This window comes from Falco cherrug, chromosome 13 (assembly GCF_023634085.1).
Source record: "Falco cherrug isolate bFalChe1 chromosome 13, bFalChe1.pri, whole genome shotgun sequence".
NCBI lineage: Eukaryota > Metazoa > Chordata > Aves > Falconiformes > Falconidae > Falco > Falco cherrug.
Genome location: NC_073709.1, coordinates 19,272,739 through 19,297,244, shown reverse-complemented (window position 1 = coordinate 19,297,244; position 24,506 = coordinate 19,272,739). Strand labels below are relative to the sequence as shown.

The following is a 24,506-nucleotide window of genomic DNA, read 5'->3' as shown; positions in this document are numbered from 1 at the left end:
AGTAGTTGATTTAATAAGACATACTGCACCTTGTTAGCCTTTCAGGACTTAACACAATCAATACTAACACCAAGCTACTAATACTGTTTATTACTAACACTGTTATCAACATGAATCGAATGTCAGTGACACAAACTATCTTAATTTTCTTCCTGTAAGTTTATCATGTCAAGTTATGGCACAAAAGCTGTTCTACAATTCACAAATTTGTTATTTTACGTTACTAATTAGGACATGAGTAGACCCATTACATTCTGTGGAGTAAGATTTTTCTCCTGAATAATGGCTTCAGTATTTACCATATGTAGAATGCATTTCCACCTCTCTGATTTCAATTGCAGATTTATTGACATAAGGGCATTGTGTTTAGAGTGAGGCTGTTTGTTCCTTCTGAAAGATAACACTGGAAGACCAAAATAACCGTAGTTAGCATGGGGGGGGGGGGGGTGGGGTTGGTTGGTTTTGTTTTTTATTTTTGTCCTGTTGTCTGTGACATCTCCTTTTCAACTGAACAAACTCTAAATTCTGTCTTGTGGAAAAAATCCTGGAAGTTGAAATTTTATTTTAAAGACCTTAAGAGGTGAAACTGAATTTTCAGAAAACCTGTCATATAGCAATAACTTCCCTGTGGTATTTTTAGCAATATAACTTCTTTTGTCAAAGAAAATATAATATGAAAATTGTAGTTACAAATTCTTTATTTCAGGAATACCATATTTCTTAAAATCATTAATGTTAAATACCACCCAATGAAGACATTGAGAGGGAGTAGGAAAAATCTGCCTGATTTGCTTACTTTGTGGATCTGACAGTTCTTTATCTATAGGAATTGCTAGATTCACCCTCCAAGATGAGGTCAGTACCCCATTATCTGTGTGAGTCCCCAGGGGTCTAAAATATAGATGTAGCACCCTATGTTTGTATCCATCCCCTACTTGTCCAATCAACAGTTTCTATAGAACAGAAGTATGTTCATTAAATACTAGATTTATTAAAACATGCTGTATAATCATCTGAGGACAACCACATGTAATTCCATGGTGTTAATATCTTAGGCTTGTGTAAGTTGTCACTAATTCAGCAGGCAGTGTATAGATGGAGAGTAGAAACTTGTGAGGGCTTATCTTGAAGGCTTTCTTAAGGCAAATCTCCAAGTCATTTGAAGGAGAGTTTTGCTTGAGCACGTATGGGAACAAGTTCTCCCTTGCCCCAGCCTCTGCTACAGCAAAGCAGATGGACCACACAGCTGGGGCAGCAGTGGTACTTCACCTGGTTGCTTCAGGTACCATGCTTCATGCTTCTGGTTTTGAACACTTGGTCAAAATTATTGCTAGCCAGCACAGTTGGGACATTTTTGAAAATTAAATCACACTTCGTGTACTGAAATTACAAGCAGACCTTCAGTATCTCTGGGCTTGGTAGTCCTCTTTATTTAGCAAATTCAATGTGAAAATACTTCCATTTGAAAGGATGTGGGGTGTTACTGTTGTCACTTCAGGTTTGAGTGAGCTAATGAATGTGTTCATGGTAATAATTAAGGGTGTAGAGAAGGTTTGAACCATTAATCATTTGGATTGCTTTATAGGCTTGGTTGGTTGTTTTGTTTGTTTTTTAAAAAAAGGAAAGGAAAAACAAACCCTGAAACAAAAATGTGTGCCTGTCACAACCCCCAATCAGTTTTATCTGTTTGTATGTCAAGGGAAGTCTTTAAATATATACAGGCAGAATCTCTCTTTTAGACAAGAATTTAAACATATAAAGATAAACATGTTTGAAGGTAAAGAAGTTGAGCCTCAGCCCATGCTACAAAGCCACCCACCATATTTAGGCTTGATTTACTTTAAAATGCAATTTATTCTTCAATGCATTCAGTAAATAGCTCATGTTAACAGACAGGACTTGTCAGACACCTATCTCTTCTAAAACCCATCCTGTGTGCATTTTTTCATTTCTTTAGTAATACTCATCATCGTTTTTTTCTTTAACAATATAGTATTATCTAAGGATCTGATTCTTCTATTAAACAAAGAATTGCCTGTCAGCTTTCCTAAAGAAAGCAGATTTGAGATACAGTAAGCAGGACCTGTATGTTATTCCTTGTTAAAGAAATAGTCTGGATATATTATACTTCTAGAAAAGACAAAGAAAAATTGCAAGCTTTTTCCATGACTGTAGTAAACTATCCAATTGATTCCTGTGTTCATCAGTAGCAGCTTTATGAAATTATGTGGCATATACTTTGCTATTTTTTTTATCTCTAATGTACACAATTAGTTGCATGTGTTACTACTAAGCAAGGAGCTTTTTTATTTTTAGGTTGTTTGGTTTTTCCCTTAAAGCATTAAAGGCAAAATCCTGTTAACAGTTTCTACCTAGAGAAATCTTGGTAACAATATATGCGCTTCTAGTGCAGAGGCTCAAAATAGTTTGGGAGTAATCCTTTGAGACCTAATTTTGATGCATAATGATCTGGTTACACTCCATCTTGAATCTGAGGAGTCCTGGACATTGTTCCTGCCTTTCCCACTTTCCAACATAACTTTAGGCAAATTACCTCTCCTGCCTCAACATCCTTCTTCCATTTAGACATTGTGTCGTGGCAAAACAAAAGCTTTATTTCAGTACATACACACTGGTTTAAATGGTCACGTTTAAATACAACACAAAGCTCTGAATTTTAATCTTCAGCAATAAAACATCAGTACAATTGTTCATCTGCATTTGTTGTTCAGTTAGGCTCAGTTGTAATTATTAAGGGTTGATGTGAAGCCAGCTGGTTTTTCTGGGTGGTGGTTGTAGTTACAGGTGACAGCAATGTGAAGACACCCAAGAGATCCCTGGGGTGAAAAGCCCTTTGTGACAGAAGTGCTGTGGAGGTGTCAGTGTTCTGTTGGACGCGGTTACCTGGCAGCTACGCTGGTTGCTGCGAGTGTTACTGTTGTACATGGCCTACAGTTTGTCTTTGATGGGGCAATAACCATTTAACTAAAGCATCTGATTTTGTTGCTGTTCTTCTTCCCCAAACACTGTCACTGTTAGATGCCAGTCTCCTCCAGATTAAGAGAAATGCCCAGCGTGTTCCCTTTTAGAAGTCGGGATTCTGAACAACAACAAATGCTGAAATACCTCTGTGCATGTAATCTCTCTCTCTTTTCTGCCATATTTTTTCCATTTTTTTGGTTTATTGTCAGAATTCTGTAAGTACTCAAAACATAAAGGATAAGAAATGGAAATGGCACATTTTGCTGTGAAGGATAATTCTGTCTGTTGTGGTTAGTGCTCCACACTGAACCCTTCTCATCTGTGTTCGAACTGTTTTAGTACAAAACAAGACCTGTCATAGTTGAGCCTTTGTTATTTGGTGTACAGGGTCTTTTTCCTCCAACTTTGGCCCCTTTGAGGGTTGCTGAGCGTTATGTGTTGCTTTCTTATGTCATGACTTATATTTCACGCATAACAGATACCACACAATTAACAGTGTTAAATGTAGTTCCAGACAGTTCATTTAAACATCCATTTTGCAAATATTTATAAATTCTGTGCAGTTTTGTATGCTAGATACTTCTGACTTTTATAACACTTCTTCAAGAGCTTGGAGTCAAGCCTGCAAGTCTTTTCAGTCTTTGAAATTGTAGACAATATGTTTATACGTACGTATGAGTCTATAAAAGCAATTACATGCTATTGCTTTCCAAATAATTCAGAGTTACTCTTGGCTGCAATGGAAAGTAGTGGCATTACTGGGTATAGTTTTGAGACAAAATCAGTTCTAAATTTGCCCATTCTCAAGTACTATCATATAAAGCCTCGACTCAGTGTGCCGCATTGACAGTATTCTCCACGAACACTTGGAAATTATCATGAACCTTTCTTACTGCTTCTTTTGAAAATGAAAGTTAAAGAAATGCATTTTAAAAGGATAAACATAATAATATAATGGGCCGAAGGACTCAAAATCAAACAGGGAACAGAATGTACGTTACGGAAAGAAACAGCTTTTACTGAGGGAACAATAACCCTCTGTGACTATTTAGTAGAAATCCTGGGAGAAGAAATTGTTTATATTGGAAATTGCTTATAGACTGACTGCATAAAATCCACTTAATTTTAATTTTAACTCCTCTGCTAAGAATAGAAATGTCACGCACAATATGCAGTATCCTAATGATATTTTCTAGAATCTATTACGTACCACTGTAATACCTTTTCTTGTTAGAATATATTTTAAAGGCCAATTTTTTTTATGTTTATATTTTCTAAAGTAGTCTTGAAAATGCTAGTTGGCTGTATCACACAAATGTCAGGGAATTTCCCAAATACTCCCTGTGTTCTGATAACATTTACTAATCTTTCTTTTCTTTCCTGCTTGCAAACAATCAGAAAAGTTTGGGGAGAGCAGTGTATCTCCCTTTCTAAGTAGATGTCTTCAGACAGTTAAATGGATGTCTCTAATATGGCTGTTCAGTATGAGATAAATGGATTTTAATTTAAATATATGACTATTGTTAGTGCTACTAGGAATGAATGGTTTACAGCCCTGGGTATGAGCCAGCACAGATGTGATCATTGGCTTCTGAGTCACCTGGGAAAGTTACTGCCTGGTTTTGTGCCTGTGGTCCACAACAGTGGTGTGAATCGTGCAATACGTGGCAGTGTTTTGCTTGAGGAATGTGGAAAAGCATTGTTTATGTGTTTTTGTTGGGTAACAGTGAACAAGCTAGCTGAACTTTATGTAAACTGAGTGTAAAGCTCATGGGTGAATTAATTCTCTTGTGACTTGGTCTGCTTTGATGAAAGGCTGGTGTCCAGTCATACAGTGTCCAGCCATGCACTGTAATGCCAGATGCTACCCCATCCCCCTCAAACAAGTTCTGCTGCTGACTGACGAGGTGGGGACTCTACATGGGCTGTGCTGAGAGGTGAGGTGGAGGCAGAGTCACCACTGGGGCGTCATTGCTCTTGAACATGCCGTTCAACGCTAAAGCAGGTTGCGGTGCACAGATGTGGCCATGTGCTAGTCTTAAGTGATAAATGTGGAACAGCAGACTGACAGGAGAGACAGTTTTGGGAGAACTCCTAATGGATCTCCAACGTCATCCAAGACAGGCCAAGAAAACTACCTTTCCCTGAGCTGGTTGAGCATTGAGGCCTGGCATTTAATCTGATAGTTTCAGGTGTATTGCTTGTATCTGTTCTCAAGTCAGTGCATTTCTGAAAATGACACTGTTTGGTTGTTTTATTGTAACTGTAAGTATTGTAAGTGGAAAATGGAATTTTATAAAAGCATTAACTATAGAACTGGAACTAATACAGTAAAATTTGTTTTAAGATTTTATTGATAAAAGAAAAAATAAGTAGTGTCATGATAATGTGTTTACCTAGCTAAAACACAAAGAGGATTTTTATCTGCTCTGTAAAATTACAGATGTTTTATCTGTGAAAAATTACACTTAAGATGAAAAAAATGAGAAAGGCAGTATTATAGAGTGATTATCATACCAAGTGTGAACTGTGCACTGTCAGAACATCCCATTTGTTTCTTATAAGCAGATAACTTTTGGGGAACCCTTTTCAGGAGAGTGGGATTTTTAACTTTCTTACATCCAGGCTGCAGACTTCAGCAAATTCTACAATCTGGATGATAACAAAATAACAGTTGTGTGTTAATATAGACTTACTTCCTATAATATTAACTTAAAAGATTTTTCAGCGGCTTTATAAAGTCAGTAAATCCTTCAGAATCTGGGAATAGGAGTCTTTGAATTTCCAACTACTTGTTACGTATTCTCTGCGGAAGGCAGTCTTTCTCTCAAGGAGCTGTGGTATTTATTAGACATCAGAGTTTTGCTTAGCGCATAAAAATAAACATAATTGATAACTATTTGGTGGTACTTAATCTCTTTCTTGAAGGAAGACCTAGAGCCATTCCTTTTTGATTGTTCTTTGGCATAAATAAAAGGGGTAGCTTTGCATCTAAGTCAATGTTTATTTAGTGAAAGCTTACTTAAAGTGGAAAAGAGTTGCCATTCTGGTCATCCCATAGATGTGTCTTAGGGTAAAAACCCACTCTGGGTGTGAAAGTTTTGTATGATGTTAACGTGTAAGGAGCTTAGGATTTTTAATGCAAAAATGAATTTGCTAGTGTCATGGGTTTTAGCCCTTGCTGTGCCGTGAAAGAAACTGATCTCAGTTCATGGGTCTGTGCTCTGTATTTTCCCAGGATACCCCTCTATTAGCTCTATTTAAGACCGTTTTCTAGGAATTCCTAAATCAATAACTTTTAATTTTACAACCATCAAAACCAGAAGTTTTTTTTCATGTTTGTAAAAGAATTTGAAACTATTACAGATCTGAGTTATTCTCAGACTTCTAATCTTCTTTGTGTTATTGTTAAGTACTGTACTGTTGCATAGAAAACTCATTCGTGTACATAAAAGCTTGCAGCAAACCAAGGTTGGCATCTTTGGGCCATCATAATGATTCAGGGTAGCTGAAATTTAGAGAATAACAAGTGTTAAATACATTTCAAAGTGTTATATGCACTGAAGTAGTGAGTGCATAGATTCAGTTGGCAATAGATTACTGAATGTAGTCCCCTCCGAATCTGATACTGTGTTTTTTCAGAGACACAAGTGGCTCAAAGAATGCTTGAAAAATATGTCTTTCATTAACAACTGTGTACTAAATATCCTTCATTGCCAATTAATCCTCAACTTTTGTTTAATGCATACAGAATACTATGGAGGCATTAGTGACGCTTTTCAAAATAAAGCTTTGGGGAAAAAAGACCCGATGCACTCTGGAGTATTTTTTTCCAAACTTTTTATTCTGAGATGTATCAGCTTCAGTTTTTACTTCCTCTACCATTAAATCTCTTATGCAATTGAACAGGAATTGGTTAAAGGGAACAACTTCCTTCTCTTGAACGTTTTGCTGAAAGTATGTTAGGATCAAAGTGGATTATTGGAGGCTGAAGCTCAGATCCTAATCAGGAATTCTACAAAGTAATCAGTTCTGGATGGAATTTTTGTTCTACTTCGGAATATGTATTTGGACTCGGGTTTCTTGTACTTGTGTCAGCACTTTCTGAGTGTATGGGGACCAGGGGTTGCTGGGATTTTTTGTTGGATTTTTTTTCCTCCTCTGAAGATCAAATGAGATAAGTCTGAGCTGTTAACTGTGTAATTACTGTTAGAGAGGTTGTCAGTGTGCTTGACAGTGATAAAGCATGGAAGATTTATTCCCAGATTAGCATGAATTTACAGGTAAAGATTTAGAACAAGTAGAAGTTCCTCTTTTTGGTAATGAAAATGCTTGCCCTTTAGTAATTGGTGCTAAAAAAGCAAAAAAAAACCGACCCATAATTTAGGGAGGTTATCTTGCACTGCTAGGTAGAGAAGGTTATTTTTAGTTTTGGAGAATATCTACTTATGTATTGCATTTGAGTTTTCCCATATTTGTGTTTGATATAGCCAGTGCTTATTTTTCTTCCTCTGTTTCAGCACCCAAAGACAATGAAGAACGTGTGTTCCGGGAACGCATGCGCCCCAGAAAGCGGCAGGGTGCTGTGCGACGCAGAGTACATCAGGTTAATGGACACAAGTTTATGGCCACCTATCTTAGACAGCCAACATACTGTTCGCACTGCAGAGATTTTATATGGTATGAAGCAACCCTGACTTTGCTTTCTTTGCAACTTTGAATTTAGGGGTTACCCTTCTGTTTTGCTGAGGTGTAAATGACATAGAGTAGCGTTCTTTTCATTTTAATATTAAACTGTCATCAGTTTTGCAGATGATGATAAAAGACACTTAAATTTCCATCACAAACCTTAGAATTTGTTGTATTTTAGTTTTTTCTCCTCTGATCCACAAAGTTCAATCTTTTCCTGCCTAGTACATACTATAAATTCTAGGTAGATGGCCAGTCTAGTGTTCTGTAGGTGCATAAGTATAGATTCAGATGGAATATTAGACCTTTACATTTTGCCAAGCTGATTGAATTCTTCCTTAGGTACTTAAGTATCACCATCCTCCTCCTAGGAAATGCCAAGCTCCTATACATCCTACTGAAGTTAATGGAATATGGGAATATTAGACTTCTAATGATCCAGGGGTTAGGGTGCTCAGTGTATGGGGTCTTTATTATTATAATGTATGTCAAGAACTCCCTTTTAGAAATTATTTACATTGATTTTGAGTACTCACAGTTTTCAAATAGGGAAAAGTTGCGGAGACATTCAGTTTTCTGCTATTTTTCAGCAACTCTGTTGATGTTTTCCAAAGTTACCTAGAGATACTGATTTACAGATAAGATCTGATGTGATCCATAATTGCTATTTCTTAAGAGTGTAATGAATCAGTCTTTCTTAATGTGAAACAATGTGAATTGTGCATGAAATCAACTGCATTCCTCTGAGAAGCGTCCGCAGGTTAGGCTTTACATTAGCTAAGATGATTTTAGGCAACAATATTGGCATATGCAATCTTCTGTCTATTTACAGGCCTGCTTGATGACTGTTTTACCAGGTTGTGGCTTCCCTGTCTGTGTACCCTTTGGCTTTATAGTAAATGTGTCTTCTAACTCCCTTCATGGCCTATTGTCCTACCTGTTACCTCTCAGCTGCTGAAATGTGGTTCCTAATTGGAACTGATCTCAGTGTAGGCATGCAGTTATCATATTGTTGGTTATAGGAAGCTATTCTTTTAAACTTGTGCATGTCCAGTAAAGAGAGGAAAAGGTGTTTATCATTCTTATAATCTATATTCTGTATTTTCTAAAACACTGTTTTATTTTCAGGGGTGTAATAGGAAAACAGGGATACCAATGTCAAGGTAAGAGAAAATCTACTGGGTAGCAGTTTGAATATATGTATTATGTTGTAATATATAAATAATAAGGTATTTTCATTAGGCATTGTATATGTACAGTGCCGAGAATTTAGCACAAGATGATCAGATAAAGTTTATCTCCCCAAAGATACAATCTTTACAGCAAGTCATGGTAAGATTTTTTGAAACTTTTGGTCTTAGGCATCATATGTGAAGTAGGGGCACAGTTAACATCACTGAACAGCAGATCCTGGGTATCTCTTTATGTGCATCCAGCTAGGGGGACATATCTGTGGATGTTGGCTTCTTCATTTTTCACTTCTTGCATTTCAAAATTGTGAATCCTTTATTCTGCTTAAGATCCTTTGTTTAAAAATGCCAGGTAGTTGCAAAGACTGTAATTAAATAGATGAGATAATTATAGAGGTCGTAATTAGAGAAAGTTATAGCAAAGACTGCACAAGTACTTCATTTTCAACTCCATTTTTCAACTCAGTTTCTTAGACTCTTTAATTTTTTATGTAGTTAGCTCTTGGGATGATGTTTTTCTATTTAATTCTCATCTGTAAGATATGAAATAGAAGTAATGAACTCAGTGATGACTTTTCAGTTACAAAAGACTTGACTAAATATAATTTCAAACAAATAAATGCAAATAATGGTTTTACATGTTATAGTAAGAATAGAGTGTTAACATACAGCAGAGGTTCCTTGCGTTCTGATTATTTTTTTTTCTTACAATGACCAAAGCTAGAAGAAAATGAAATTCATTATTTCTCTTGAACTCAAAAAACTCTTGAGGGTTTTTTCTTCACTTAATGACCTTGAATCCCACAGTACGATAGACCTTATAATTGTTAACCTTATCTTTCATATCTGCAAATGTTATTTATTGATTAAGTAATCAGTATGAATATTGACAAAATAGTTTTGCCTCCTGAAACCTTTTGCTGTTATCAACTTACAATAATGTGTTCTAGAAAGAATATTCAACTTTGTTTTTTCTGTTTGATGACTTTTACAATGAGTTATCCTTATGTCTCGTTTTGATGGGAAGCTCTTCAGACAGGAGTTGTTGCCATTGTGTCTCATGTGATGTGGAGATCATGGACTTGATCAGATAAATCAAATATGTAAAAATTGAGAAAAATAGTGGTTAATATTTCAGATGGTAATTTATAGTTTTAGATACTGAGATTTTAACAGATATGCTTAAGTTCTCTTAAAATTATTTGATCTCTTGAAAGTCTATTATCTTCTGGTTTTATAAGCCAGATTTACTTCATATGACTCAGCAAATCAGTCACTTGCAGCCTTTCAAGTCCCAGCATTTCTAGCCTTCCAAGATCAGTCTTATGCCTTCAAATAAATCTTTATGAAAACTTATTCTTTTATCTATTTTTTGTTTATAGTTTGCACTTGTGTAGTCCACAAGAGATGCCATGAACTTATAATAACGAAGTGTGCTGGCTTAAAAAAACAGGAAACTCACGATGAGGTAAATGTTTATAAAATAAATGTTCTAGATAAAAGTCTTTCATCTGTTCAAAGTAGTGTCATCTCCTGTGTTTAATCAATAAATGTTAGACGGTTTTGTGCCCTTCTGGTCATCTTGTGGTGTAGCATTTACTTTGGAATAACAGATTACCCTAACAGTTTAATTTACATGGGAATTATTATACAGCAATTTATTTCTGACCAGTAAACTTTTTGTAACATATGAATGTTTAAAGTCTTAGTGAGCTCTTTGCACTCATTTTTATTTTAAAAATTCTCCATTTCTGAGTTTTGTCATTTTAAGTCAAAAGAAGCAGGCTGTGACCCTTTGTCCCTTAAATGCATTTTGTGTGGCTGAGTCGTTAGCAGCTGATAGGATAGGCAGTATGCTTGCGTATCTTGCATCAACATAAAAGACTGCCCAGAATTTGCTTGCAAAGTCTCACCTCAACAAATACTGCATCCAAACTGTCAAAATGCACAACAAAAGCCGTCTGTGTGTTGAAGGTGGCCCATGGATATTGTTGTATAAGGCGGTAGTGATAACACAAAGTACTGCAAAGTTAATAGCTTGTCCAGCATAATTACTCCCTACCTGCAGCAAGCTTTTGTATATTAATGGAATTAACACAATATCTGCTTTATGTTATCATGCATTTAAATAAATCAGACATTACCTGAAAATGAAATTAGCTGCCTTCAGAGCCATACAGTCAGGGAGTTAAATACATCTGCCAACAGCACATTCAGCTCTGGATCAGAAGAGAAAACAAAGCAATCCTTTCACTTGGGTTAAAAGTGTCTCTCAGCTAAGGTGGCCCTTTCAGGCTTGGTTAGGGAGCGATGTGACCGTAGTGTTCAGCTCCCTTAGACTCCTCAGCTTTGGGTACCCTTTTATGGCTGGCTCAATAGGGGACAGTTGGGAAGGGCAGTGGAGTTTTTGGTTTTTTTAAATAGTTGTAGCCCATAACTGTAATCAGTGAATGCCTTACCTTTTACAGAAGGTTTTTCTGTGTGTTTTAACAGAAAAGCTAATGAATACTCACTGTCTTGTTCTGTTTTGTGCAACAGCAAGGGCCCACTGTCTTTCACCGTAGGATTAGGTGAAGTAGTCTGTGGGTGATCCCAGTTTCTTGGCCACAAAGAAAAAGTACATTTCTTAATTTTATTTTTTATTAAAAATCTCCATTGAAATGCTTGGAAAAGCCTAGTCTTAAATTACAAATCAGAATTGTATGTAATGACAGTTTTAAGCCACTCTTTCAACTTTGATACGACTTTGGCTGAGACATTAACTGATCTCATTCTTCTGCACAATTCACTACAATTTCCCATACTGGAAGCATTCTTTAATACCTGCTTCACAACCAGTATTTTACATTTGAAACTTGGTCACATGCATAGGATTGTGATAAAGGACTGTTTGGCTGGTGCTGGTTTTGTGTAGTACTTACAGGAAGATACAAAATCTTGCATAGATTTATATTCCCAGGCTCCAGACTGGTGGAGACTTGTATGCTTTGCTGATATAATGCTCTCATTGTTTAGAAGGGGTACTAGATCACTGGAGAGAAGCCAGCAGTAATAGGAAAGAGAAGGAAAAACATTAAAATAAATCTTATTCTATGCAGTGGCCACTAGAAAAACTTATTGGTTACATCCTTTAATTAGTAAGTAATCATACCTTGGAATCCCTGAACACAACAATTTATCGTTGTCATTATCATAACCTAAAGAAGAGTGGGATATGAAAAGGCAAAGGGGTTGTGGTATATTTCTCTTTCTTAGTCCTGTATTAGTTTGGCCTCCTGCTCCTAAAACAGTTGGGAGTGACTTCCTCGACTTCCACATTAAGAGATCCTTCCTGATAGCTGTGTATTTGTTGTTCCCAGAGGTACCCAGAAGTACATTTTAACCTTTATCTCTTGGACAACAGCAGCCCTTCCCCCTCTTTTCCCCAAATAAAGTAGTGAGAAGAGCTCTGGAGCTGGAGTGTATCTAATGCAAAAATCATCACCTGAGCACAGGCCTATTTCATCTTGTTTGAATTCTGTGTGGTTTCAAAGCATAACAGGGCCTCAGTGTACACTGATTATAAAGAAATCAATTAGAATGTAATATACTGTGCTCTCCTTTTTCAGCAAGTAGGATCCCAGCGTTTCAGTGTCAACATGCCTCACAAGTTCAGCATTCACAATTACAAAGTGCCCACCTTCTGTGACCACTGTGGTTCATTGCTCTGGGGTCTTTTGAGACAAGGTTTACAATGCAAAGGTAAGGATTACCACTTCAGAGCTTTTCTTTGTATGACTTGTAGACTTGGAAAGACTTCAAGTTCTTCTTTTGCAGCATGTACAGAAATTAATAAAAAGTAAACAGCAGACTGCGGTAAGGATTGCTGTCATGGTTAGAAAATAGCCCTTTACCCTGTCTGCAACACCAGCCAGTAAGACATACAGAGGACAGACGTGCAGAAGCACATTTTGCACTCACTGCTGCACCGGTTTATTGCCACATAGGAAATTAGAAGTTGACAGAAAATTGGGAGCATGAGAATTACAACCCTTCAGCTTACGTGCCTTCTGTGTTTTCACGTTTTTGGTCTTGGTTGTTGAACTTTCTAAGCATCATTACTCAAGCTACTTTTCCCTTTACTACCATCTTCAAAAGTTACTATTATGTATTGGCTGGGCGAGGCAGAATCTGTCCTGTATGCCTATATCCAGTAGATGAGGTGTTCTCATGTTTAGCTAAATCGTCCTTTGTGACAGTCTGCCCCTCTATTCCAGAAAAGGAAGGATTCATCATGTTCTTCAGCTTAAGGACTATGTACTCTGTACAGTACCTGTATATGAAGGTACTGCTGGAAGGTGCATTCATGCCGTTCTGTCTAACAGAAATGGCTGGTTCCGTCTCTCCTCGTTCCAAGCACAGCTATATATTCTGGATGGGGGAGAAAACAGTACAAACACTTGCAAAGCATAGTAATACTTTAGAAATAGTGAATAAAATACTTCAATTAGTGAGTTGATGGGAATGATGTCATGAAGATTTTCAGATTCTTAGGAAGTAGTACCTAGTGGGATTCTAAGCATTTTCATTTTGTTACGCCTATATGAATGAGTAAGTCCATTTTCATAAATACAAAAATTATGTTATGTGCACATCTCAAGTACAGAAACGTGGAGTCACATGTGTATATATAAACACGTGATCTATGAAATATATCCTTTGCAGTATTTAGTATGAGACATTAGTATAGGTGAAGGTAAAACCTAATGTTTCGTGTCACAAAATGCTGAGCAGCAAGGGAAAGAAGAAATTTCTTTCATGGCAAAGTCATACACAGTGAGAGCATTCTGAAGTTCAAGCCTTCCCCTGTGGTTTGAGCTAGTGGGCAGACTAGACTATTTAGTAGACTAAATACTGTTACTTTACTACTAATGAAGATTTTGTTGAAATGCTCTTAATTATGGTAGAGATGTGTTCAGACAAGATTTTTCATTTAAACCTGATTTTTTCCCCTCTTTGATTTGTAATCAGAGATATAGTATCTCTCCACTTAATCTGTGAATATAGTAGTTCATTTTCATATTCTGTCTCAAGTACCATAGTGGTTCATTTGCTCTTAACTGTAGAAAATAATGTTATTTCTCATATGTATGCATTTAACCATGTAGCAGATGCATAGAAACAACAGTTCAGGGAGCCTACGTTGCTTTCTCCATGTCCATAAAAATACGGTATGATCTGCATAAAATCTAGAACTCAGCTGAGCTGGAAACGTCATTTTCTCTGTTCTTTGTTTTCTCTCTTAAGTGCCAAACAATGCTCGCTTCTTCAGAGATGTACTTGCATGCCCAGTGTGGTTATTAACACCACGAAAAATGTATTCCAGAGGTTTATTCCTCTAAAGGTTTTCTCTGCTGATTCCTGTGTTTCTTTTTATGAAATATGTTAATGAAGTTGGACTGTAGCAAATTTTCCTGGTTACTTTATTTCAAGCAATTCCATTCCTCAGTGTCCACTGTTAAGGATCCTAGGTCAAATATTTTACTTACCACTGAGCTTTTGTCACTGAATGTACATACATGCCATGTGTAGCAATTTCTTTTTGCTCTTCTTGTGAGCTGAAACATATTTGAAAAGGAAAGGCGCCTGCTTTCTGAAGCATATGATTAGTCCTGCAGATATAGTACCTGTGTGTAGTCTCAGAGGCAAACGTGGTTTGTTTCTTTAGGGCTTATACTGTGAAAGCATCGTTGATGAACAGTATAATGAAATGCAGCTTTATAAATACGTACTTTTTTTTTCCTTGAAAAATAATGGAGGAATTGAGCAATTGAATGTTAGTCTAGTATTTAATTACACTTGCAGTTTCACTTTCTTTATGTCTTGCTCCACAAGAGGGCACTGAAGTCTAAGCTAAAACATGTCAGCTGCTCCTAACAAACCCACACTACTATATTTTTACTGGAGCTATGTTCTCCCCCCTGTCCCATAACCTGGAAGAAATGCAACCTTTTTCCTTCTTACTAGTACACAATAGAGTAAGAAGCAATAATACACGAGGAACTAATGCTGTGCTTTCCATATGAGAGTAGAAGTGGACTGCTAAAATGCAAGCTTTGAAGGACTTTTCTTCTAATTCAATTTCTTTGTAATATATATAGGATCATTGCCTATTTTCATTGTTCTGTGTCTGTTCTGGGTACTGTGTAAAAACATTGTTCTGCATTACCATAGCAGAAGAATGATAACCAGGCTAATAATTTTATATTAGCATTGAAGTGTCACTGCAAATCCAGCTAAGTATTTTTCTACTGACATTACTTCTATTTGAAAAAGTTATTCATAGGTCCAATAAGGTCTGATTTAGTAAGGCAAATGCATGCCAAGGTAGTATTTAATTTACTCTGTTACTTTATCTTTCAGTTTGCAAGATGAATGTACATCGACGCTGTGAAACAAATGTGGCACCAAACTGTGGAGTGGATGCTAGAGGCATAGCTAAAGTTCTTGCAGATCTTGGAGTCACTCCAGATAAGATCACTAATAGTGGGCAGAGGAGGAAAAAGGTAATTTTACTATGTAGTATCACATTAAAAAATGAGATAAGTATGGCTGTATTGTAACTTCACTAGTTGGGGTTCAATCCCACTTTTTTTTTTTTACGTCAGTACAGAATTTTTTTAAGTCAGTACAGAGCTAAGACTTTGGCTTTTATTTATAAGTGCAAATGATCTATTCTGAATTTTGATCTGAAATTTATTTTAAACTGGTACAATTTTGCAAACCTGGAGTCTGTATAGATTCTGGAAGGATTTCCCCTTCTTAATTTTGAGGAAGAAGATTTGACAGACAGACAGTGTCTGACACAAGAGTTCATGAAAACATAAATGGCTCAGAATTGGCATCTGATAATTGATTGTTTGAGACACAGCACTGTTCCGTAACATTATAAATGCTGATAAATGAGCAATGTGCTGATTCTTATGAAGAGGAGCTATTTGCCAGGTGATGGCTCCAGTTATTACAGGAAGAATTAGGCTGTTCTAGAAATAAAAAGCATAGGTCACCCCAAGTATATCCAAAGTTGATGGAGTTATTCTGGATTGATAATACGTATCCTGGATCAGAATTTGGACACACTTTCTATCGCTATTTTTGTGGCTGGAATAACAGACCCGGTGCTCTCACTTATAGAAATAGGCAATTTTTCCCATCATTTCTTGGAACATTGACACTTGGGTCTGTTCATTTTCCTGATTATTACACACTTGGATCCCATGTACACTGTTTTAAAATGTTACAGAAACATGGAAAAAATCTATGACTTCTGGGAAAAGATGTTGCTGTGTTGTTACTGCAACAACAGTTACTGTAACTGTTTTTACTTTAGTTTGCAGTGCTTGCTGATACTTGTAGTTGAATGTATTTATTGGATAGATTTCTACACAGACTTGTGATGGCTATGCAAAACTTTCCCACTCTCTGAGTATGCTTATTACATTTATTTAAATTTAGGAACCTATTTTTCTTTAAATTGCTGGTTCTGTCTCTGTTTATATTGTGCTCTCCATTTGATGTGATGCCATCTACTGTATGGTTGAGGTCCTGCCAGTGAGAATCAGTAGAACATTTTTCCTTTCCTTTGTACTTCTATGAGTGAACTACTGTTAAATTAAATTTCCTCTTGGCACCGGGGGATCTCATAGCTAAGTACCCCTTTTGGAATTGTTCTTAGCTAATTGCAGGTGCAGAGACTCAACAACCAGTTCCTGGAAGTGCATCATCAGAAGAAGATAGGTCAAAGTCAGCACCAACTTCTCCATGTGATCAAGGTCAGACATCTCTTTTTTATATTGCCATATATTTGCCTTCTGTATGAGGAGTAAAAAAGCTATGAGCTCCAGCTCATCGTAGAACCAAATTAATCAAGTAGTTAACACCAGAAAACGAAGCATTTTAAATTACAAACTGCAAAAAATTTTTTCAAAGGCCACCTTCTTATTTAAATATGTAAAATTAAGTGACTTTTAAAGGGAAAATTTTAGAACACTCATCTCGAAATACTAAGTTTACTAGTTGAGTCCTTGCCTAACCAAATACTTTTATGTAAGAAGGTTATGTATTCTAAGAGTGAGAACATTTTAAATAGTACACAGAACTTGAGAGAGCCTTTGGTTACCTGAAAATCCACTCTGTTAATAAGTTTTTTAGATAAAATTGCCTCCTTGCAATTCCACAATGAACATTTGTGATAATAAAAACTTACATCCAGTTAGGTGTGCTGTGTCGTCTCTAGAGGCTTGTAAAACCACGTTTCCTTTCAGTGATATTTTTATTTAGTTTTTTTTGGTGCATAGATTTGGAGACAAATATTTCAGTCTTCACTGATATAACATAATTTCATTGAGCTAAACAGCCTGATTGACAGAATGTCAATGTCAGCAGCACTTCTTGAATCTGATCTGATTGTTCTTAAAAATCAAAAGTATTTGAGGTATCTTATGTACCATCACGTGTGTAAACTGATGATGAAAAATCTTTACACCAGGGCACAGGAAGACACTTTTTTGTCAAATTATTTGAAAATTATTTACAGTTGAGAAATTTCTCAGCCTTATTTTTAGGGAAGACACGTCCAAAGCTCCATGGTAGTAAGTACTGTAAAACTCTTGAGTTGAGAACTTTTTAAAATTTGTCAACCTTTTTGTTTCACAGACAGTATTTTGGTTAATGATTCTTAAAGTATCTGATGTTTTACTTAGAATAAGAACAAAGAATTTGTCTAAATTTTCTCTTAAATTTCACTTTCATAGCTGTCAGGTAAAGTTGCTTCCAAGGCCAGCAGGCAGAAGTATTATGCAAGAGCTTGAGGCAGACCCCAGTACCGTTAGTCACCAAGACTCCCTGTATTTAACACTGAGAAACTTTCAAAACCATTTAGCAGATCTACACAGTTGCTGCTTGAAGCAGCTAGGAAGTAGCCAAATACGTTATTGGTAGGCGTCTGATAATAGCTGGAGCCGAGTAGGATGCTCCATCCATGTTGACTTCAATGAGTGGGACACCCAACTATACTTTGAACTTTTGAAGTCACAACTCTAAAATACTTAAGCAGGAAGATGACTAAGGGCTGCAGGAAGATAGAGATATTCAGAACAAAGCACTTTTCTGTGGCAGAGGAACACCCAAAATCACTAAACCAACTATTTGGCTACTATTCTGACTTACCTTTCAAGTTTTGGATATGTCATTCTCTTAGGTTCATTTTAAAAGGCTTGTTAGAGGAGGGTTTGGGTTGATTACTGTAAGGTGGAGAAGCAGTTTGCTAAATATGTATTCTTAACCACAGAATGCTCTACACTGTATTCGAGGATGATGAAATGTCCCTTTCCAAACTGATACAGACTAACACGGGCTATTTTTCTGATGCTTGGCTAAACACTTTTTTCTCACATTTCCACAGAAATCAAAGAGCTGGAAAACAACATTAGGAAAGCATTATCATTTGACAATCGGGGAGAAGAACACCGAGCAACCGCTACAACATCAACAGACAACCAGCTTAACAAAACTGGGGAGAATGGTGAAAATGGGGAGCTCAAACAAGCTGAGACCAAGCGAATAGGCCTTGAAGAATTCAACTTCATCAAAGTATTAGGGAAAGGCAGCTTTGGCAAGGTGGGTAGCTTGCTTCTCTCCCCCCCGGCTTCACTGTGCAGGCTTTTTTTGACTGTATTGCTTTGAAAGTATTCATAGTGACATTCAGAAAGTGCATCCACCCTAGGGTTTCCTTTTACCCATTGGGTAAAAGCAGCTTTTGTCCTACAGATCAGGAATATCAGCCTCCTGATCAGCTGGCATTTTCTTTGCCTTAGCTCACTTCGTTAACTAGGGTCAAGCCTTTTGAAACAAAATGTTAATGTTTCACTGTTTTAGGATATTGGTAATGAAGACGTACAGTTACATACATATTGTTCAACAATTGGTTGTGGTCAAGCAGGAGAAAATATCCCGGGAATAATGCTGTGGAGTCCTGAGTACATTCCGGTTTTAGATAATACCCAGTTCAAGTTTACTTACTTCACAGAACAGTTTGTGTGCTTGTTTTGCCTCGGTGGGTGTGTTCAGTGCTGAAGGAAGCATTTCCACTCAGATACTATGACTGCAAGAGGCTTGGACAGCTGACTGAAATACGGTGTATGTGGCAAAGGTGTAACTCGCCAGGTATCTTCCCACAGTAGGGAATTGATGAGGGTGGAAGGGACATTGCTTTATTTACAGGGCTTACAGTGCTGTGCAGTCAAAGAGCAGGACTGAAATGTGAGTGTTTCACAAGTACACTCTTCCTTCCTTGGTATACGGGAACTGCAGATGCAGGGGAACAGGGCTGAAGCACTTCTTTTGTCTCCCTGTTTTCTAATCCTTTCTCTGAAGATTACCTTGGCTCCAAGCCAGAACTGACCTTAAACAGAGTATAGGACTTGAACCTTAAACAATAGTAGTAGTTAAAATCAACAACATTAAACCAGTTCAAATGGTACGTGGGATTGTATACTAAGTTCATCACACGCTAATCTCACTACCAAAAGTGGGAGATAAAAGTGGGATAAATTTCTGTTCTATGTCAACTTCCTTCCTTAGTGTTTGACATCTCATTCATTAGTAGGTACTCATTAGGATATTTGAATGACAGGATAAAAACTTTTTATCTTCTGCATTCTTAACTAACAAACAAAGTAGATACCATCTGTTTCAAATTTAAAGAATACTAGAGGTATATATTTTTTAAATTACATTGGTTTTAATTTTATAAACGTGCAGCTTAATTCAGGCATGTATGTAACTGTCTTATTCTGTGCAAACTCACGTGCAACCACGCATTGATGGTATTTGTTGTTTGTGTGTAAACAGAGTTTTTGTTTGTTTTAGGTAATGTTAGCTGAGCTGAAAGGAAAAGATGAAGTATATGCAGTGAAAGTCTTGAAGAAAGATGTCATACTTCAAGATGATGATGTAGACTGTACAATGACAGAAAAAAGAATTCTGGCATTAGCACGGAAACATCCATACCTAACACAACTTTACTGCTGCTTCCAGACAAAGGTAAGCTACGTGAACCTTTTACCAGTTTCTGCCCAAGGAACAATATTCACCATTTCCAGAATAAAACAGTCATGTGAAAAGTACAGCAATATTTTGAAAATATTTCTGAGACATTTTTGGCGTTTCAGCAGGACTGAACAGGAGCACTGGCTACTGTTAAATAGTATAAATGCTATTACCTTGTAAGTACCAGGAGATGGCAGTAAATGAGTTAAAAAAATAAAAAAACCCAACACATACATAAACCACAAAAAAAACCCTACTAAGGTGCCATTTTCTGGGCTTCTTTGGTACATTAATAGGTGTATCATTTGTTGAATTAAGTACAAATATTTTTAACATGCAGTATTCAGTGCAAAAAATCTAAAATTATCTGGTCAGAAATAAGATTCTGGTAGAACACTCACCTTTTCAGTTTTCTTGTGTTGCATAATATACAACATATTCAAAAAATAAAGGAAATAGGTATACTGCTTATCAAATAAGTTCCTACAGTGCTAATGCCACCCATGTACTTGAGGACCTGGGAGAAGGAAAGGATGAGAAAGCTGATAATGAGAGCCTGTTCCCATGGCATGTTACTTGTTTGTAATTTATTGTATAGAATTACACTTCATAGCATGTTTTGGATTTGCTGCTTAAATGTAAGTGAATATTTGGGTGGTGTAGCTGACTCCATAGGATTTCTGAATCCCATCAAAGTGCTTGAAACCTGCTGTGTTCACAGAATATTTCTGGGTTTTATTTTAGTCTCTTTATTTCTCTTGACATTTAGCTGAGTGGACTGTTTCTTACCTGATTGTCCAAAAAGCTTTATGGACAAAAAAAACCCCAAAACACAAGGTGAATCTGCCTTGCAGATAGAATACCAAACATATAATTTCATTTACAGTAGCATCCTTTATTTTTGAAGTGCCTGATAAAATGTTTTCGAAGCACTAAGGTTTGAATTTTTGACTGTTGAACTAAGTATTCCATTCATTTCAACAGGATGAGGTTTTGACCTGTAGGAAATAAGTTTAGACGTTAATATATATGTATGAAAGCAATGTATATAGATTGAAAAGCAATCAGCCTTTTTCAAATTTCTGTGTTCTGTGGTGGTTTCTTTCAGTAAGACACTACGTTTGAGTATGTGAGTCAATTTAAGGGAAAGGTTTCAAGATTAAATGAATAAATTAGCATTTTGAGTAAAATTAAAGGTTACTAATGGTGTGTATGAGTGTATGTAAGTGTAAATACCTACATATTCATGTATTATAACCAAAACTATAAATGGCCGAAATGAGCTATTGCAATAATTATGTGTGTAGAATTAGAGAAAAGCTCTGACTAAAACATCTTCCAGCAAAGTTGACAAGAAAGATAGATAGGGTAGCGGGAAAACTGTAGGAAAATGGCTAGTAGGATCAAGATTATAGTGTGTTGAAATATGCAAATAATGAATGTTTAATATGTTTATACATTTCTTAAAATAGTGACAATGCATTAATATTTTATATGCTTTGAAGACGACCAGGAAGCTGTGTATAGAATTTGTGTCTACAGGATGTTTCATGTGTTCAGACTTTCATTTCATTTGAATGTGTGTGAACATAGTGTTTTAAGGTTTTAATGTATTATTTTAAAGTCTATAACTAGAATTGAGCATATTATTTCAGATGAAGAAAGTGATAAAAAAGATTGTACTGGAGTGAGGGACGAACTCTGTGAAGAGAAGGGAGACATTTAGGATTAAGGCAGACCGCACTCCCTGAGGTGTAAAATGTATATGCAGCCTGATGCGAGTCATGTGGCAGAACATCAGTAAAGATCAGTTTTACATTAAGTGAATTATGACAGAAGGTTCTCCTGCTATTCCTCTAGTTTCCTGAAGATTTCTTCCCTTTTATATTTCTCATCTGTTCTCTTTTGTGTCATGCTTTCTGCCTTCCTCCTTGCTCTCCAAAGCCATTCCTCAGGGTAATTCATCAGAATTCAGAAATTCTTCTTACCATCTTCTCTTTTCCCATATTTCTTGGCCAGAGAGAAACTATATGGCTTTGCTTGAACACAGAGGATCTGATAGTTAAGTGATGTATAGTTACAAGTCATAGGCTAGTGACTTATGAAACAACCAAAATACACCTAGTGAAACCCAATCACATTAAAAGTCCACAGCTGAAAAATTGAAGAGATTTTTTGAGTGTGGCCTATGAACAATTTGCAAAGAATTCTTTGTAAAAAGAAAAAACAAAAAAAGAAAAATCCCAAAAAACCCTCAGCTGCTAAAGCTACAAATTATTTATGAATGATAAATGAAAATGTACCAAATAAATTAGTCACTGAATGATTTGCTCAGGTTGAGAGGAAAAACACATAGAAAAACTTGCTCAAACAAACATGGACTGTGGTTAAAATAGCTTTACTGAGACAAAGGCTATTGTACGATAAAAATGTGTTTAACAGGAGTGTGTAGTTACTTACGCTGTGATTGTATGCTGTGCCATGGCTGCAGTGCTTTGCAGAACTGGTCCCTGAAGTGATCATGCTGGAATTAAATTTTACATTTCAAGTAGAGCATATTTGTTGTATACACCCTGACTTAATGGGAAGATTGACTCAGTATGCATTGTCAAAGCATTCAGAGGTTGACTTTATGTAATGACATTACGTGCTTTGTTCCTTTTCCACAAAAATGCGAACATATGAGTTTGACTGTATATATTGCAGTGTTTTCCTTCAGTAATAGGGTGAAGACACTGAAGAAAAGTTGCCTAATATGTTTTTTTACTGTAAGTATGCTTCTGTATTATGTTTTTTACATGGAGCAGACCATTTAGTAAATGATTCTGTTATTATCACAAGTTAAGGGATCATATTTAAAATTATCTTGGAATTCAGAAAGCATGCCAAATAATGGCTAATAACAGCATACCTTATACACTAATGTGTTTTTAGCCCTACAGATCTGAATTTAGCAGTCCCATGTAGCTTCTTCATTTTAAAGGATTATTCTTGGACTGGTATTTGTCATATACCTAGTTAATCCAAAAGCTAACTTTGATCAAACCAGTTTGTTTTAAGCCCATCAAAAAATGACTCACACCCCCAAAAATCAACATTCTATATTGAAATTATATATATTCAAATATTGTACTTCAGGGATTTGTTTGCAGTTTTCTGCAGTGACCTGGAAGTTAAGAGAGCTGGGTTCTGTTCCAAAGCTTGGGGTAAAGTGTGCAAAACTGATATATGATGGTTTATTAGCAATATTTGAGGTATGAACTCAGCAACCCAGTCCTACACATTAGAAGGAACAAAAAATTTACAGACAGGACCTCAGCTGATGCATGTTTTTACATGGAAGGAGCTCAGATATTTCAGTATAGCATATCTTATGTCACAGTTGGATAGTATTTTTCAACACCCTATACTATGGCAGCATTTCCCTTCTTGTTTTGCCAGAATATATGGTCAGTGCATCTATCGGTGTATTCAGAGGTTTGAGTTCTGTTTTGCATGTGTCTGTCAGCTGTTATATAAATGAAGAATACTGCGTTCCGTATTTGGTACTCCTATAGCTAAAGTTGCCCAAGGCATAGCACACAACGTACAGCATTTTTGTGATAACTGACCTTTGCTTATCATCCTCTTTGATTTATTTGGGACTTTGTTGTGTCCTTTGTTGAGAAATTGTCAGGTGTTTTTTCAGGACTACTACCGTGTACATCCTTTTTTTTTACTCTTCCTCATATCTTCTCTTTCTCCCCTTCTATGTACTGGTTCCTTACCTGATAGTAATGCTGATGCTGCCCAATTCCACTATCCAGTGTCCTCCTCACTCCAACCTTATACCATGTCTCAGTGATCAACTATGGAACGGTATCAGCATTAAGTTTTATTGATAATGCTTCAGTCAGGTGGCTGGCAAAGAGGATTTAAGTATTTATCTGAATTTAAGTATTAAGTATTTAAGTATTTTCTCTGAAGACCTTCTTGTATTTATGATACTTTTTTCACAGTTGGAAGTTCAGAACTGTGAAAATGAAAGTATTTTTTAATGGCAAGTTGAGATTCTACAAAATAAATTTATTACTAGCTTCACTTTATTCTTCCTGCGCCCCTGTCAACCTTCTTCATAGTACTTAAAATTTTCTAGACCTCTGCCCTGTGAGATGCATATATGTGCATACCTTAAAATTTATAATGAATTATTATAAAAATACTTAAGAAGTAAAATGTTTTAGAAATTATTTAAGACAGTGAAAGCTTTATTACAATAATTAATTATAAATTTAGAAGACTGGGGAGCTCCTGCTTTTAACATCTAGTGTTTGCTTTTTAATCCAATTTACAAAATTAGGTAAATTTGAAAATAATGCTCTCCTGCTCTTTGCAGAGTACTGTTTTTAACAAATTTGCTTTATACACAGACATAGTAGAGAGTACTATTAGTACAGAGTGATGTTCCTATTGAATGATAGAGTTACGTAACTTGTAAAGGACCCTTAGCATTATAACTATTTCTCTTAGAGAAAACAATTAATTAGAAAAGGATAGAGTAAGTCAGAAAGTCATTTA

General features: G+C 36.3%; 1 protein-coding gene across 3 annotated transcripts in view; it reads left to right on the top strand.

Annotated features, from left to right (window-relative positions):
* Nucleotides 1–24,506, top strand: part of PRKCE (protein kinase C epsilon) — a 294,070-nt gene that overhangs the window by 174,591 nt on the left and 94,973 nt on the right. For all 3 annotated transcript variants that reach the window (XM_005436291.3, XM_027801204.2, XM_027801203.1), the window contains 8 exons: nucleotides 7,503–7,662; nucleotides 8,800–8,834; nucleotides 10,244–10,329; nucleotides 12,470–12,602; nucleotides 15,264–15,406; nucleotides 16,576–16,672; nucleotides 18,304–18,518; nucleotides 19,770–19,943. In XM_005436291.3, coding sequence (XP_005436348.1) covers nucleotides 7,503–7,662; nucleotides 8,800–8,834; nucleotides 10,244–10,329; nucleotides 12,470–12,602; nucleotides 15,264–15,406; nucleotides 16,576–16,672; nucleotides 18,304–18,518; nucleotides 19,770–19,943 — 1,043 coding nt within the window. The remainder of the gene's footprint in view (nucleotides 1–7,502; nucleotides 7,663–8,799; nucleotides 8,835–10,243; nucleotides 10,330–12,469; nucleotides 12,603–15,263; nucleotides 15,407–16,575; nucleotides 16,673–18,303; nucleotides 18,519–19,769; nucleotides 19,944–24,506) is intronic.